Source organism: Alligator sinensis, unplaced genomic scaffold (assembly GCF_000455745.1).
Source record: "Alligator sinensis unplaced genomic scaffold, ASM45574v1 scaffold1083_1, whole genome shotgun sequence".
In the NCBI taxonomy this organism is placed as follows: domain Eukaryota; kingdom Metazoa; phylum Chordata; order Crocodylia; family Alligatoridae; genus Alligator; species Alligator sinensis.
This window is the reverse complement of record NW_005842644.1, coordinates 706,431-723,867: the sequence shown is the minus strand read 5'-3', so window position 1 is coordinate 723,867 and position 17,437 is coordinate 706,431. Positions and strand designations below refer to the sequence as shown.

Genomic DNA, 17,437 nt, shown 5'->3' with positions numbered 1-17,437 from the left:
GACAAAGTTTTAGTCACCAAAGAAAAAAGACGACAAAAAAAAAAATCAGCCCAGCGTGGAGAGAAATTTTAAAAGTTGGTAGTACTTTTTAAACCTGTACATGAGCATACACAGCAAAATGCTTGCAATTTTTTAGTATGCCCCAGCTTCAAAGGAGCTGCTTAAGTATGACATTTAACAATGGCTCAGCAGTGAAACACTTTCTATATCCTTTGAAAAGCGAGGAAATAAAATGCGAAAGCTTCTACTAATGTAAGATGGTAAAAATTAAAAAATTAAGCACACACAACATGGAAATGCAGAAATCATTTCCCAGAAAGATTAACTATCATACTGCAAACAGGTAGTATTTACTTTCCCTGCTTTCCTTATTATAGGTAAATCATATGCTTGTTTATGTCGTTAGCCACGTACCACAACCCTGGATGAGAGACAGGGCTGAATTAACACTGCTGAAGATATCTTCACACGTTGCACTTTGCTGGATCGCATACTTAACCCTACACCCTGAACAATACATTCACAAAAACTGTTTAAAGATCTTACACTAGGGAGGTGTTTGCTTTCAACACACGTTAGAGACCACTCGACTTGTTGCTACCAGCTCAATTCTGCTAGAAACTCCCTGAACAAGGGCTTCTATCTGACTGGCGCCTCCCAGCAGGAAGCCTGACTCACACTGCTATGTCATGAGGCTAAAGAACTGCAGCTCAGTTTTTGACTGCTTGAGAAACACAGGACACCTTCAAGATGTGTAACATGGCATTTAATAGCACAGGGTTAAAAGCAAGCACTTCAGTGGGCCAAAATATACTTTTAAATACCACTCACCTTGCAATAGCTTGGAAAGCCTCCTGCCTTTCAGGCGCATGTAAAGGCTGAGCTGCACTTCCTGTCTCACTCATGACAGTAGGTCAGAACAGCGGCTTCCTCTGCAAGACTTAGCTATCTTTTATGGCTTTGACAGTAAACTTTTTAGTGATGTACCTTCTTTATGATGAAACATAATTATGCTGTCATTTATTACACCGGTGTTTTCCTTTCATCTCTGGGCTAATAAGGAAATTACAGTAGAGCCTTGCTAATTTTGCACAACATGATGGGGAGACGCTGTTTGAATTGATGAATTTTAGACAGCAACGAGTACAATGCAATTAAAAATGCAACGCTAACAGTAAAAAATGACTCTGATTTGAAAAGATATAGCTCTTATTTAGTTCTACTACCGATTCCACTTTGTACCATGCTAGTCAACGTTCAGTAATGTCACTACAGCAAAGTCTCAAATTAGGAGACCTCACAACAGCACTATCCCCCATTTTTATAGAAGAGAACTGTTCTGCGGGTGTATCGAGCACGTGAGGAAAACACAATTAACAAGGTTTTACTGTAGTCAGCCTAAATAACTGGCCCTTCCTCTATACCCTTAAGAGGCATTCCTATTTGCAGAAAGAGCTCATGAACAGGTGAAATGGCAGAAGCTCAAGGACTGGATGAGATGTATGGAGTTATTCAAATGCTGTGTTAATTTTTAAATGGTTCCTTTACCAGCGTACTGCCTCTGCCTGCATCTTTCACCCAGGACTGCCTATAAGCTCAAATCAGGTTTTTCAAAGTGTTACTTTTGGGCACATTTTTAATGACAGTGAAAAAATGGGCTTTCCAGCATCATTTGCCAGCCCAGCAGTACAGCAACCCTAACCCCAACCCGGCATCAAATGTTTAATTAGAGGTTACTTGTCAGGTGGATGTTTGGAACCCTGAAAATGTCGCCATTATACATACCCTCTGACTGCAGGTCTAAATATTCTGAGCAATACCCGCAGCAAGAGAGAAAGGCAGCAAGAAAGGCAGAGACAGAGAGAAAGCAAAGAAGAAAGAAAAAGAAAACAGTAAAGATCGCAGCAAAAACAGACAAAAGAAACTACTTTACACTGCTATCCTCAGACGGCTTCCCCTCCTGCAGAAATGACAAGGAATGTTTAACAAGGTTTCTTCTAGGCATACAGTAATTGAATACTGTGAACCGAGTCCTTCACATAAAATTAAATCCAATGGACACACAAGTAACCGAATCAGCACATCCTATGAACATCCTGCTCGAAGCTGAAACTTGCACACAGAGTCTAGGTTACCAAATCATTGACAAAGTACAGCAGTAACAGGAAACTAGTCATCACCTGCAAGGTACACCCGCACTTTTCTTCTCCCCCAGCAAATTTACCATGTGATGTCTGCCATAGATCAGGGTTCCCCAAACTGGTACACAAGACATCTCTGGGGGGTACACAGGAGAAATTGTGTAATGGTGGATTTAATTTTAATTCTAATAATTGGCATTTAAGAGGTTCAAATAAAAAATGCATGGTGGTAGGGGTACATGGGCAGCTAGTAAATTTGGAAGGGGGTACATAATAAGAAAAAGTTCAGGATCTCTGCCATAGATCTTCCAGGGTAAACCATCTGGCTAGCTTATCTGAAACATCCTATTACTTGTGCGTGACTTAAAGCTGCTGCTTAGAGTAGCATGCACCTACAGCAGAACGGTCACATATAAAGTTGTGCTGTACAATGCAGGGAAAGAAAGTTAACCCAGGTGCATCTGGGCCATACCAGAACTTAGGAAGCATATGGCTAGATGCAGATCATCAGCAAGAGGGCTCCAACCTGTGGATTTGCAGAATAAACGGTACCCAGTACAACCGGTATTTGGTGGGGCACGTGTAAGAAGCAAGATCCTAATTTAAAGAGGTTCCCAAAATTTGGAAAAGTTACGTGGCAGGAAACTTAAGGACATCATTATATATCTCGATATAGATATATCTATCTCAACTATCCCTTGATATAAGGATTATGTCTGCGGGGGGAGGGAAGAGGGAGGGGATTATTGGTGAGTTTTAACCCTTCCTAACAGCAGGGTCTTTCTACTTCTAACTGTAGATTGATGACACTGTCATCAGCTGAAAAGGAGGCTAAAGAGCTACAACAGGCTTCAGTTCTGTGGCAACCTGGCCAGTAGTTAGAACTAAATAGGAATTATTATATAGAAAGCTGCAGTAAATAGAGGGCTGACAACTGAAACACGAGTTACCTACATTTATCACCACTGCCAATATAAGTCTCAACTTCAGTGCTTAAATATTTAAAATTTGAAATAAGGCATACAAGGTCCAAGCACTGGAGCTTTTTAAAAGGTAAGTTTAAATGAAGGTTTGGTATCATTACTGCAGGACAAAATATAGAAAGAGGAATTAATCTGCCTCAAGTGCAAGTCATCCTTCTGATGCACAGGTTTCCCAGAGGAAACTGGAAATTCAGCAGCTTTAAAAATACTCATCTGGTGCCTCTCTAACAGTGCAAGGCAGATTCAAATTCCATATGGATAAGAGCTGGTGAGTCACACACTCTGCTCATTAAACAGATCAGGGCTGCTATTCCAGCCGGGAGTCCTACGAGGGAAAAAACAATACAATGCAGCAATACAGTGAAGGGATGAAAAATTCTCAGGAGGTGACCTAAATCCCTACATATAAATACTGGATCCATTGCCTTTATTAGTGTTTAATGCTTCCTTAATCATCCTTATTATAGTGACGTGCTATGCACATTTTCTCTAAGAACTCCCATTGCAGACCAGTCCCGGTTCTTTAACTGCTGTCAGCCATTGCTCAATGTTTTCCATCTCCTTTGGAAGAGATTAGCAATGGCAAACTTTATTGGTTGCATCTGGGAAAGAACTGCTATTTAAACCAAAATAACCCTGTGGTGATCTAGAAAAACTTCCTAGTCTTCAAAATCTCTGATGCAGCCTGGCATTACTTTAGTAAATTGAGGATAAATTACTGAATTTTCTTTTAATGTAACATTATGATGGCAAACACGTTTTTAAATACTACTTACTAATTATTCTTTAGCACGTGACACATTAATTCATTATTCCCTCAGTAAGTGGAGAATTAAATATTTGCATTTCATGAATGGGTAAATTAAGGAGAAGATGCTCATACCAAAATTTTACCACCAAGCATTTAAAGTACTTAAATTAAAGGCCTGATTTCTCAGATTTGTTGGCAGCCATTCTTGCAAAGAGTGGAAATAAGCCACGCCAGCACCTCTGAAAAACCAGCATGTTCTGTATGAGATTGGTACATACTGATTTCAGAGACTAACTCAGACCCCTCAACGTGCAGATTTTACCGTGGGTGACTTGTCAAAGCCAAAGAAAGAACTGAGTTCAAATCCTGGCTGAATCAAATGTCTAAAGCTTGGACAGCACCGAGCTGTAGAGAAATCAGCACTTTGAATTCAGGGAATTTTTCATCAGGAAACCCCAGATGTTTTTATCGAGTGCTGCCATTGGTTTACGTGGAGTCATCCAGGAACAGGGTTAAAACTGATGCGCCCACAATTGAGTGTTTCAGATTGGATTCATTTGTTATGGGTGAGTAAAATGAAATCGAGATCAGCTGTGAGGAATACCAGGCAACCTCAATTCTCATAACTGGCCAACCAGGTATTTCACACTGCAGGACATACGCCCCGAGTTAAAACTGCTGGACAGATCTGTGGCAGCTAACCACAGCTGTTACCGTCATCTAAATTAAAGGCTTCTGCCTGCTCCCAGCAACTATTTGTTTTAATTTCTGACTGAGGCTGTGAACTTTGGAAACTGTTCATGTTTTTTCAGGTGGAGATTATGGTTCTAGGAGTATTTGGTTTCATTGCAAAAGCAGGGTGAGCGTAGCAGTTACAAATCATTCAAAGCAAAACAGGCTGTGGATGCTTTGACTTGACTTTACTAAGCTCCTAAGTGACTTATTTCTTTCAAATATCCATTTCCAATTGCAGTGCGCATACTTGGCAGAGTCACGGCCCGCAATCTGTTTAACTAGCCAAAGTGAGAATCTGCCTCTCTCTATTGGCTGGGAAGTGAATAGAAAGTTACAGTGCCAAACAGGATGGACAGCACCACCGTGAACCAAGGCAGACAGTTCAATGGATGGAACAGCCCTGGCCACAGATCTTGGCAGTTCAGAACTGAATAACACATGTGCAAGATGCACGTCACCTCCCGTCGTTCCACGGGTTTTCACTTTATAACGCGAGGATCGGTGGAAATTCAATACAGAGCCTGCTGCACTATGAAAAGAGTTAATACCTTAACTCCACAATCAGCAACATTACACCGACGATCACGTTTCCTTCTATCCTGGTTTCTCACAGGTGAGCCTGCTTGGCCATGCCATCTCTCAGCCTAGAGACTTGTCCCCATATTTTTAAGCAAGCCACCCAAAGCAAATCCCCGCAAGCAAAGAAATGCTGCCGGGGTGATTTGTATGTGAAGCATGCAGCATGAGGCGCGGCCTGTGCTGACACAGACATAACACATTTTCCAATTGCAAAAAACTCAGGTTTGCTCACGTTCAAATGACCAAAATCTGACAGTCTTTTATTTTCTCCAATAATTTTCCTTTACAGTCGCATAACTTCAGCAGCAGCACGAGATATAATGAGCCAGCTTTTCATACTCTCAGGTATCTACTGGTTTGATTATACCTCAGACTTACTCATTACAGTAAGTCATATGTTGGGTGAACCTGGTTCACTTTCTAGTACACTTCCCCCACGACTCCAGATTATAGCCCACATCTGCATGGGAATACATGAGGAATAGTTTTTATGTAAAATTTCCTAAAGTGTTTATATGACTTTGAAACCAAAGCCATTTCTGAAAACAATGGGAGAAAGCACAAAACCCAGAATTAGTTATTACAAGTTCAAAGTTCATGGTGTTTTAGACACCAGCTTCTTAAGAGCCAGAATACTTCATTTCTCTGGTTGAACTATGGCTGTGTGAAATGCAGCCTTTAGCCCAAGGGACCTTTCAGTGAAAACACCACCATAGTTGGAATACATAAAAGATTTAATGCACTCACAGTTCAAGGAGAAGAGAGAAAATGCTAGGGATAACATTTTCAAAACCACTCATGTCCCATTTTTAGTCTCTTCCAGCACTTCTAAGACTCTTTTGAAGCGTTTTGCCTAAAAAGTTACCACGAACTTATGATCTTATAAATACTGGATTCTGGCTCTTGTGTGTCACACAGTTCAGTGGGTTTCAACCTGCGGTCTGCAGACCCTTGGGAGTCTGCAGCCCGTGTCTAAGGGGTTCACAAAAGATGACTATGGCCAATCAAAAGTATGTGAATACCCATACTTACAATTCAAAGGGGTCTGCATCTCCATTTGACATTTCCGAATGAGTCCATCCCTCCATTCAAAAATTTTTAGGGGTCCGCAAATGAAAAAGGTTGAAAACCACTGGCAGTTTAACCAATGCATATTTTGCTTATGACTTGAGTCAGGTCCCTTCCCCCTCACCATCCTGTGGGATGCACTGCCATCTCAGTCTGTCATGCTCTCTGCTACTCGTCACCACACAAGGCCTCGCATGTCTCTGCTGATGGATCTGGCTTGGATTGCCCCCTCACTGCACCTCCAGTGCTAGACCTCCTCTCAGAAGCTGCCAGCTGGGTGGTGGCTTCTATCTGAGAGCAGGCGATGCATTGCTCTGCACCACGAAGCCCTGAGAACCCCTTTCCAAATTTGAACCCCCACCTCCAAAAAGGAAAAGCTGGTCCATTAACCTGTACTGCCGTGAAGTTCTCACAAATTTACATTTTTACCTTTTAACAAGTTGCCGTGTTTGAGATTTACATTTTGGATTACAGCACGGTCCATCTCTAGGCTCACATTATGCTCCACAAAACCTCAGTGGCCAGGCCTACCCCACCCCAAGGCGATTCCTTTCGCACCTGGTGAACACAGCTTTCTCATTCTTAGCATCCATGGTCAGTTTGATGGTTTCCTGGCCTGACCCCGTGCTGATGGTTTCGGTAACGATGTCGGTCTTGTCCTCGTCTTCCTCGCTGTCAGAGCCTCCAGAGGAGCTGCTGTCCGAGGCCACGAGAGGCGCCTTCCTTGTCACACAGACGTTCCAAACACAGGGCGACGCAGCGCTAACTGCAAAGAGAAAGCAAATCATTCCCAGGACAAACCGAGCAGAGGCACCGGGAAGACTTCTACAGCCCCCAGGTACAACCAGAACATTTTCAGCAACAGAAACCAGAAGGCGACTTACCTTTCACTAACTGCGCTTTTCAAGAGGATGACGTGAGTTTGGACCTCACAGTAGGCAAGCATGAGCTTCACACGGGCACGACTGGATTTTTTTTTAAAGAGCAGTATCTGTTGGGACCACCCCTGGCTTGTGCCGCCTCATGCTCACATGTGTGGGCCCAAAGAACAGAACGGCCACTGCCTCGCTTCACTTCCCTGAGCATTCAAAAGCCAGGCAAGTGGGAACTCAGACAGGCATCCACACAGGTCACGGGATCTACACCATCTCAGAGAACCACAGTTCCTGGAGAGTAAGTAACTTTTTATGTTCAAATAGGCAAAGTGGATCCTGCTGCAGGTGACTAGCAAGCAGCAGCATCTTGGAAATATGTGCATAAGGGACTTCGGCAACATCAAAGCCGATTGTAGCACTGCTCTCCCAAATTTAGCATCTCATCTAGCAGATGAGCCCAGGGCATAATGCTTGGCAAGAGGCAGTGGACTACTCCATGTCACCAGCTTACTGACCTCAAAGACTGGTCTCTCTCTGAAGGAGTCCTAGGACACTGCTGGAGCATGGCTGGCTCATTTGGAGAGCTCCATCAGACAACTAGTGACACAGGAAGACATGCGGTGTCATCCCTTTCATTACTCTCCATGAAGAGATGGCCTGACCTTTAGAGGAGCTGACTAAGAACAGACAGGGACACTGTCTGATGTATTATGTAGACAAGACCATACAAGGGCCGGGATACATCAGATGCCTTTAATTCCTTTTCCCTCTATGCAGAGTGTGGCTCTGGGAAGATGCTGATCAACTGGGATAAAATTATCACAATGAACTTGGAAGGGGGTACACAGCATCAGCTTGCCCCCGTCGCATGACAATTCGGGAAGGCGGCCATCGGTAACGTGCTGAAGTTCGCTCACTCGTGTGCCTGAGGTGACGGCCACTAGGAAGCCCACATGGACTACACAAAAAGATGGAGGCTCAAGTCATGTGTCCCTGGACATGAGCATCTTAATGGAGGCGGTCTTGGGAACAGAGAACTTACCCAGGACATGGGCCTTTCCTAGGCAGAAGCAACACTTGCTGTGCCCATAACAGAATGGGCACAGTTTTGACTTCACCATGACACTGGTGCAATCTACCCAGACCCACGTTACAGTAGGGATGTGAATTCTCCTTCTTTATGTTGTAGTTTTTGGAACGTCCTTTACACGAAAAGTGTAAAAATGCAATACTTAGTGGGCTAAATGAACTGGCCTAGGGTCACTGAAGAAAGCAACGGGTTGCCCATTTGCTGAGTTACCACTTGCTAACACAGGCAGGTAGAGGGCACTGAGGGAGCATCAGACACTCCATCCACCCTTTATCCCCTCACATGGGAGCACAAGGTGACCAAGGACAAATGCACAGATACAAACACTGTGATTAAAAAAAGAATCCAAAGCTCATGCACATAAACACCTACAGTGAATCCGCGCTGACACACGCTTCAAGAAGAAATCTGTCATCTGCACTAGGTAATTAAAGACTGTGCTACTGCAGGGCCAGAAAAAAGTGTGGGCTGGAAATAAGCTACATTGGGAGCCCACCCCAGCTTTTATAAGTACAGTTAATATTCACCATCTGCTGCCTGTGACACAATTTTAGAGACAAATTTCAATGCTTTTCTGTGCTACCAATTCCTCAAATTCCGCTCTGATCTAAGACTGGGCAAAAATGCAAATTGAAACGATGGGGTTTATTAACATTTTGAGGATTTGGTTAGCTATCATTGGGCACATCGACACGTGCCATTAAGGTGAAGTTATAAACTCCAAAACATATTGCACAGGAGTTTATTGCTCCCAGATGCTGTGCTTATGCGCGTGCCTGGGACCGTAGCATGTTGAGCAAGGTCGGAGCAGCCCTGGCTGGCTGGGAGCAAGGGGAGTCAGCCTGCCAGCCCAAGGCTGCTCTGACCCAGCTCAACGTGCTGTGGAGGGGCTGGCTGGGGCACAAGGGTGCTTCAGCGTGGGGCTAGCTGGCAGGGAGCCCCCGCACTGAACTACCCTCGTGTATTTACAAGTACCATCCTGCACCTGAGTTAATTAGTTTAGGCTGTCCTAATAGCACCACACATGTAGATGGTGACGTTTTACTGCACAGCTAATTAGGCAGTTCTGCAGTAAACGCAACGTGTAGATGCACCCAGTGAGAGCAGAGCACCTACAAGTCAAAGAGGTTTCTCTATATCCACGGTGTCAAATATATGGCCCATGGACTGGATTTGAGAGGCACTGCAGCCCAGATCTGGAGCTGGCCCATCAGGACCAGATGCTGGCTGCTGGCAGGGGATACAGCCTGCCAGCACATCCGAGTTTGACACTACTGCTCTATATTAACCAGAGAACCACATTTTTCAACTAGCGATGGGTGAAGCACACAAAAAAGCAGAAAACTCTCACCAGATTTCTGGTACTTCCTGGCTTTTGCCTGCCAGAAATCTATCAGGATCACTTCTCTTTCAACTGCCTGACTGTTACTTCTGAGCTCCCTCAAAAAATCAAACAGCGCAGAGGAGCGCAAGCACCCTGAGAAATGAACCCCAGCCAGAAGCACCATTTAACAGGACTCTTGAATTCAGTCACAGTCAAGCTACTTGACAGATCTGTTTTGACACCTATGTGAGGCAGGACTGGAGGGAACTTTACCCGAGAAACCTGGGATACCTGGCAGCACTCGAAATGATTAGAACAACAAACCAATCCCTCCACATTTCATAATACCCCCACTTACAGGTCTTGTCCTGACTTTGCTTGGGGTTTCCCTCTGAGTCGCTGCTTTCTGTGTCCACAGGAGAACTACATCGTGGACCTGATTCTGAGCTGGAAGACAAAAGAACTTGCAAATGAACTCCCTCTGCCATGGTCCTGCTCCCTAGAGCTCCCTCTCAGAAGTCATTAAGAGTCCCTGCACGGTCTCCCAGGAATATCTACAGACTCATTATTTATATTAGGGTGACAGCCCTGCAATAGTGACAATGCTGTACTATCACTCTAGCACAGTGGTTTTCAAACTATTTTCATCTGTGAACCCCTAAAAAATTTCAAGCAGAGGCATGGATGCCTTTGAATTGTAAACATGGGTATTTACATATTTTTGATGGATCATATCTTTCATGGACCCCTTAGACATAGGCTTCGGACCACAGGTTGAAAACCACTGCTCTAGCAGGAGACATGGCCACCACATATCAGTCAAGATAAGCATAAGGTGGGACGAGTGCCCAAATGCAGACGGACAATATTAAAAAGGGGGGAAAAAAAGGGATGATTCGAGGTCAGACTCCTCCCTTGCTGTTTCATCCCTCCACCCCACCCCCAGTCCAAGCATTTCTTCATGCAGAAGCTCTAGAAAAGGTGCTGTCTATGCTTCATTTACCAACAAAAAGGTTGAAAGTCTGTAAACTTTGCCCATCCTTTCTCCTCAGGAGTGGTAGTCTCTGGTGCTGCTGAATCCCACACGCTCGATCCAACATCCATGGCCACACAAGGTGCTGGGGGCTTTGAATTCACTGGCTCGAACACGGCTGTCCATCCTGAGCCTGAAGGCACGGAGAGACAGAGACAGACAGACAGACAGAGAGAGAGAGAGGGATTCTTGAGGATTCTGAGGAATTGCATGCTTTCCCAAACCAAGCCAAAGGAGAGGGAATTCCCAGAGTTAGGAACAAAGACAATTCTTCCACGTAACCAGTAGGAGAATTACCTATTGAAAATTGGCTGACTGGCCCAAAAGAAATCTCATGAGGTTCAATAAGGACAAGTGCAAAGTCCTGCACTGAGGAGGGAGCAATCCTCTGCACCAGTGCAGGCTGGGGCTGACTAGCTAAGCGGCAGCTCTGCAGAAAAGGACCTGGGGGGACAGGGGACAAGGAGCTGAACAGGAGCCAGCAGTGTGCCCTTGGTGCCAAGAAGGCTACCGGCATCCTGGGCTGCATTGGTAGGAGCACTGCCAGAAGACTGAGGGAGGTGATTCTTTCCCTCTATTCAGCACTGGTGAGGCCACATCTGGAGTCCTGTATCCAGTTCTGGCCCCCCCACTACAGAAAGGATGTGGACACATTGGAGAGTCCAGTGGAGGGCAATGAAAATGGCTGGGGGACAGGACTGGTGAGGAGAGGCTGAGGGAACTGGGCTGATTCAGTTTGCAGAAGAGAAGATTGGTGGGGGGATTTGACAGCAGCCTTCAACTCCCTGCAGGGGGTTGCAAAGAGGACGGAGCTGAGCTGTTCTCAGTGGAGGCAGATGGCAGGACAAGGAGCAATGGGCTCAAGTTGCATCAAGGGAAATTTAGGTTGGATATTAGGGAAAGCTCTCTCAAGAGGAGGGTGGTGAAGTACTGGAACAGGTTACCCAGAGAGGTGGTGGAGTCTCCATCCTTGGAGGTTCTGAAGACCCGGGTAGTTGGGATGATTTAGTTGGGAATGGTCCTGCTTTGAGCAGGGGGTTGGACTAGATGTACCCCCGCGAGGTACCTCCCAACCTTCATTTTCTCTGATTCTACAGTTACCTGCAATTTGCACATAACAAAGTGAGAGCTATCTTTCCAGAGGGACGTGCTCATTAAGCAAGATGACTTTATACGCTTCCATAACTGCAAAGCACTAGCTACAGTCAGGCACCGTGCTGCTAGCGAGTGTTGAGCAATTCTCTGTCTAGGTACTAATACAGCCCTCATCAGGTTTAGCAGCAAGGCACGAGTGAAAGAACTGGTGAGCATGATGAAATGTCCAAGGTCACCCAGGCGGTTAACAGCAATTAGGAACAAAATTTAGCTCCCCCGAGTCCCAGTCCACTGCACTGTTCACTGAACCATCTCTCAGTCCACAGAGGCTCCTAAGATCCTGCCAGGGATTTCCTTCCTGAGCTGCAAAGCTGTAGCTCTCTTGAGAAGAGGGGATCTGCTGTGGCAAACTGATCAATGGTCTGTGCTGCTCAGAGTCTGCGAGAGATCCCACACCCCTATCATGGATTGCACCAATGCTTGAAGGACAGTTGCACCAACGTGCAGCCACCATTAGCCTTCAAACTGCCTTCAACGTAAATAGTCATCGTTATCCTGGTCTGGGCATAGGAGCCCATTCTTTGTTAGGAGACATTCGTTGTGTATGTGACAGAAACGGTAGGGAATGGCACAAGAACATGCTGCTAGCCTTGGCCATTTTTAATAGGTTGGATAAAGCTGCAGAAGTCCAGCAAAACAGCAGGCCTGAGGCAGCTTTAAAACTTCCAGGAACAGCAGTGAGAATCCTGTAGGTGTTACTGATGCCACGCTGGCTGGCTGTTTCAACTGAGCAACCTGCCTGGTTAAGCAACCAGGAAAATCTGCAAGTTTAGATTAAAAAGGAGATTAGATTGGCTGAAGAGCCGCACCCAGAGAGTGGTGGTGGAGGGGTCTTATTCGACCTGGAGGGATGTGGGCAGTGGGGTCCCCCAGGGCTCGGTCCTCGGACCCGCGCTGTTCAACATCTCCATCAGTGACTTGGTCAAGGGGGTAAAAAGCACCCTGTTCAAATTTGCTGATGACACCAAGATGTGGGGGGATGTGGGCACACTAGAAGGGAGAAATAGGCTGCAATCGGACCTGGACAGGTTACAGGGGTGGGCAGATAAGAACAGGATGGGTTTCAACACTGACAAGTGCAAGGTGCTGCACCTGGGGAGGAAGACCCAGCAGCAGACCTACAGGCTGGGAAACTCCCTTCTCGTCGGTGCAGAGGCAGAAAAGAATCTGGGAATCATTACTGATGCCAAAATGAACATGGGCCAACAGTGTGGGGACACGGTCAGGAAAGCCAACCGTACCTTGTCGTGCATCCACAGATGCATCTCGAGCAGGTCCAAGGAGGTGATCCTCCCCCTCTACGTGACACTGGTCAGGCCGCAGTTGGAGTACTGCGTCCAGTTCTGGGCGCCGCACTTCAAGAGGGATGTGGACAGCATGGAGAGGGTCCAGAGGAGAGCACCCACATGATCAGGGGGCAGCAGGGCAGGCCCTACGAGGAGAGGCCATGGGACCTGAACCTGTTCAGCCTCCACAAGAGAAGGCTGAGGGGCGATCTGGTGGCCATTTACAAACTAGTCAGAGGGGACCAGCAGGTATTGGGGGAGTCCCTGTTCCCCCGAGCACTTCCAGGAGTGACTAGAAATAACGGTCACAAGCTGACGGAGAGTAGGTTCAGACTAGACATCAGGAGGCGCTACTTCACTGTCAGGGCGGCTAGGATCTGGAACCAACTTCCAAGGGAAGCGGTGCTTGCTTCTATCCTGGGGGTCTTTAAGAGGAAGCTGGATGAACACCTAGCCAGGGTTGTTTGACCCCAGTACTCTGTCCTGCCATGGCAGGGGGTTGGACTTGATGATCTGCTCAGGTCCCTTCTGATCCTACCTACTACGGCTATGACTAGGAGAGGTCTGGCAGGAGGCAGCACATAGGAAGGCCTCAATTTAACTAAACCTTGATATCATTATTTTAGTTTGAGAACATCAGCAGCGACTGATTTAATCAAATACACCAGGTGCAGCTGCTCTACAATCAATATGCCCTTATTGCATTTTTAAACTGGTGGTAAAAAGCAGCCTACATCAGTGTGGGGGAGAGAAGATGGTGACAGGCAACCTTCCAAGATGGTGAAAAAAACAGATAAGCAATCCTCCCTTCCAAGAACTGTAATTATCACAATCCCAGTTGACTGAAACCTTCCATAGCCATGGAAGAACTTGTGCAGCCTGGTTCCCAAAGTCCCAGTGAAACAAAGGGATATTAGCCTAGCTAATTGGAAGACATTAGTTAGAGTTAAGAGTATGAATACATGGGTGAGAAGGCAGGGAATTACACGGAAAGGCACTCCTGCTGGCACGGACCCATGACTCCAGAATCCCTGCATCAACCCTGGCCCAGCAGGACCTGGGCACATGTCTCTACTCAGCCGTAAAGCGAAAATCAGAAGGCACTGAGATAGCTGTTTATTTTTCTACTTGGGGCACAAATAATAAAAATACATAATAAAGAGTTCAGGCTATAGACCAGTCTCTTGCCTTATTTATTTGCTGGCTACACTGCCCCTGTAATCTGGGTAACAAAGGCTATCAACAGGGGGTACATCTGCTTGATGCCTCTCAGTTGTTGTGTAGGGATAGCATCTCGAAGACAACTTTTGTACCTACTCTAGTTACAAGTAACACCAAAGAACACGTGGTTTTGGAGAAAGAAGCTTGCCTTGCTTTATTTAAATCTGCACAACTGAAAGTGCTAAGAGCACAGTCATTTGCACTTCCTGCCTCAACCGCTCCCATAGGGTCACCTGTCTACATTGCTCTGGCGAAACTTGCTGCCTGCCTGCTCTTTCTCCAGGCTGCAAGAATGGCTTTACACCAAGCTAAGTTGAACCTGAAGCACAGCAGCTAGCTGTAATAACATTGTGCCTGAAGATGCTTAGCAGTGCTCTTCAGAAAGCCTTGAGGAGCAAAACATCACTGGTTAGTGCTTACCCAATATCATTTCCTCACCCAGGAAATTATGCAAGAGGCAAAGATTTCTTCAGGTGGTATCTTTTATTGGACCAACTATGTAGCTGGGATAAAGTTACAGACAAGCCTTTGAGTGCAGCACCTTCTTCAAGACCTGATGAAAGCCCCAACAACACAGTTAGTCCAATAAAAGGCACCACCTGAAGAAATCCTTGCCTCTTGCACTGTTTTTTAAGAAAGCACATAATGGCTCAGGGGCTGAGGCACATGACTTGTGAGGAGACTCTGAGAGAACTGGGCTTATTTAGGATGGAGAAGAGAATACCGAGGGGGATTGATAGCAGCCTTCAACTCCCTGCAGGAGGGTTGCAAAGAGGATGGAGCTGGGCTGTTCCCAATGGGGGCAGGTGACAGGACAAGGAGCAATGGGCTCCAGTTGCAGCAAGGGAAGTTGAGGTTAGATATTAGGGAAAACTCTCACGAGAATTGGTAGTAAAACGCTGGAACAGACTCCCCACAGAGAGGTGGTGGAGTCTCCATCCTTGGAGGTTTTGAAGACTGGCCCTGACTGGGATGATGTAGTTGGAGCTGGTCCTGCTTGGAGCAGGGGGATGGACTAGATGTGACCTCCTGAGGTCCCTTCCAGCCCTCGTTGTCTGTGATTCTACTGCATCCTGTCTGGCAGCCTCAGTGTAACATTGCAATCCTTTTGTTCCCCTGTATGTGGAGGATCCAGTCTCTCAAATACGCAAGACAGGAACATGCAGACTGAAATTCAGAACGGACATTCATTTTTCATCTACAGAGGCTGCATGAGACAGCAGTCATGACAGAAGAGTGGTTCACAGGCTCTACATACCCCCAGGAGGCCTCTCTCTAGGAAATACTACCCAAGCCGGTTTTGAGGGTTAAATTAAGGCGCTCAAAGCCCTCACCTTCAGAGGAGTCTGTGTCCTTCTGCTCAGAAGCGTTATTTTTGTTGGCATTCACTGCAGGAGGTGACGTTTGTTCTTCTGCTTCCTCCTCCTCCTCCGAGTCCACACTGCCATCGTGGTCCCCGTTCTCTAGATCACTCTTTGAAGAACTCTCTGAGGTCTGAGAGACTCCAAACCTACAATGCAGAAATCACAGTTAGAAAAACCTACTGGGCCAGCGGTGCTCAACTTGTTACCCCTGAGAGCCATAACAGGCCATGGCGTTCCATCCCAGCCCTGCATGGACAGATCCAGCCACGGCACCCCGTGCCAGCCCCACGTGCCCAATCGAGTACACAAGGTCACACTTTCCAGGCCACAGGGCTCCCCGTAGGTCTAGAAATCTGGCAGCAGGGAAGCAGCCACCACTCCCCCGCTGCTAAATTTTGGACCCACGGGAAGCCCCTGAGGCTGGATGACATGGGTCCAGGGGCTGGGTCTAGCCCATAGGCCGGGGTTGAGCACCCACGTCGACCAGAAGGGGGAAGAACGTGGCAGTGCAAGTCTGTTCCCTACCAAGTACCCTTCAGTGCTTTGATCCATATCATTTTTGATGTGCTAGGGGGACCGAGCTTCCTACACTCCCTCGGAAAATTGGCACAGTCTCTTACTAAAAGTTCTGCTTGCCTTCAGCCCATGTTTCCGTTTCCCACCTTCATCCTATCGCTCGCGTTTATTTTCCCCACGCAATCCTTAAGAGTCCCCTACACAAATTTGTCCTTAGCCAGCACAAAGTGGACAATACAACAGTACTCAGTCATTCTTCACAAGTTATTCAGTCACTATAGTGCCCGTGTGTGCAGAGCCCTTCACAGGCAAATACAGACCCCGGTCTCTCTAAGCAGCGTACAATCTAAATTCCATTCAACACAGCTAAAGCAGTACACTCAAATACAGAAGCTGGGGAAGGAGCTGGACTTTAAGATGACAATGGAAAGAATACAGCAGCCAAGCAAGAACAGACTCTTTGTGGGATCTCACCACACTGTACTACGTTTGATTTTTGCATTTTCCTCCTTTATATCACTTCATCACAGCTTCCCTACCTTCAAAGCAGGGAAATATGTCCGGGGTACATGGGCAATGCGTGTACAGTGGCTTGAGGATATAAAACGAGCCGACGTCAATGAGCTTAGGAAAATAGTGGGAGACACCCTATGGGAAGAGGGACTGGAGGAGAAGGGAGTTCAGGAAAGGTGGTCATTCCTCAAAGGAGTGATCCTCAGAGCACAGAAATGGTCCATTCCTGTAGGCAGGAAAGGTGGTAAAGGGGCCGGGAAACCCCCTTGGCTTACCAGAGGAGTCAAGGAGTGCTTAAAAAAGAAAAAGGAGGCTTACGGACAGTGGAAACAAGGGGTGGTCACCAAGGAGGAATACACAAGTATAGCCCGTATTTGTAGGGAGAGGATAAGGAAGGCAAGGACAGCGACTAAGATCAGGTTGGCGACTGAAATCAAAGACAACAAGAAGTCCTTCTTTGGGTATACAGGGAGCAGGAGGAAGACCAAGGGAAGTGTGGGGCCCTGGCAGAACAGGACAAAACAGCTGATAACAGACAGTCAGGAGAAAGCTGAACTCTTTCATGAATACTTTGCGTCGGTGTTCCTGCATGCAAACGGTGGTCACCCGCCTGGTCAGATACTGTGAGAGACTGGCAGAAGGCATGATGCTGAAGGATAACCAACATGGTTTCAGTGCGGGCAGGTCATGTCTGACCAACCGTCTCCTTTTATGATAAAGTAACAAACCACTTAGATGTGGGAGACTTGGGTGATGTCATATACTTGGATTTAAACAGGCCTTTGATATGGTCTCCCACGCCG

At 46.5% G+C, this 17,437-nt stretch overlaps 1 protein-coding gene across 1 annotated transcript in view; it reads right to left on the bottom strand.

Moving 5' to 3' along the window:
* The window catches only part of PPP6R2 (protein phosphatase 6 regulatory subunit 2), a 154,817-nt gene that overhangs the window by 25,165 nt on the left and 112,215 nt on the right, over window positions 1-17,437 (bottom strand). Inside the window, 5 exon segments of the mRNA XM_025215448.1 lie at window positions 1,786-1,809; window positions 6,816-7,023; window positions 9,905-9,993; window positions 10,550-10,712; window positions 15,576-15,751. Of these exon segments, the coding sequence (XP_025071233.1) occupies window positions 1,786-1,809; window positions 6,816-7,023; window positions 9,905-9,993; window positions 10,550-10,712; window positions 15,576-15,751 (660 nt within the window).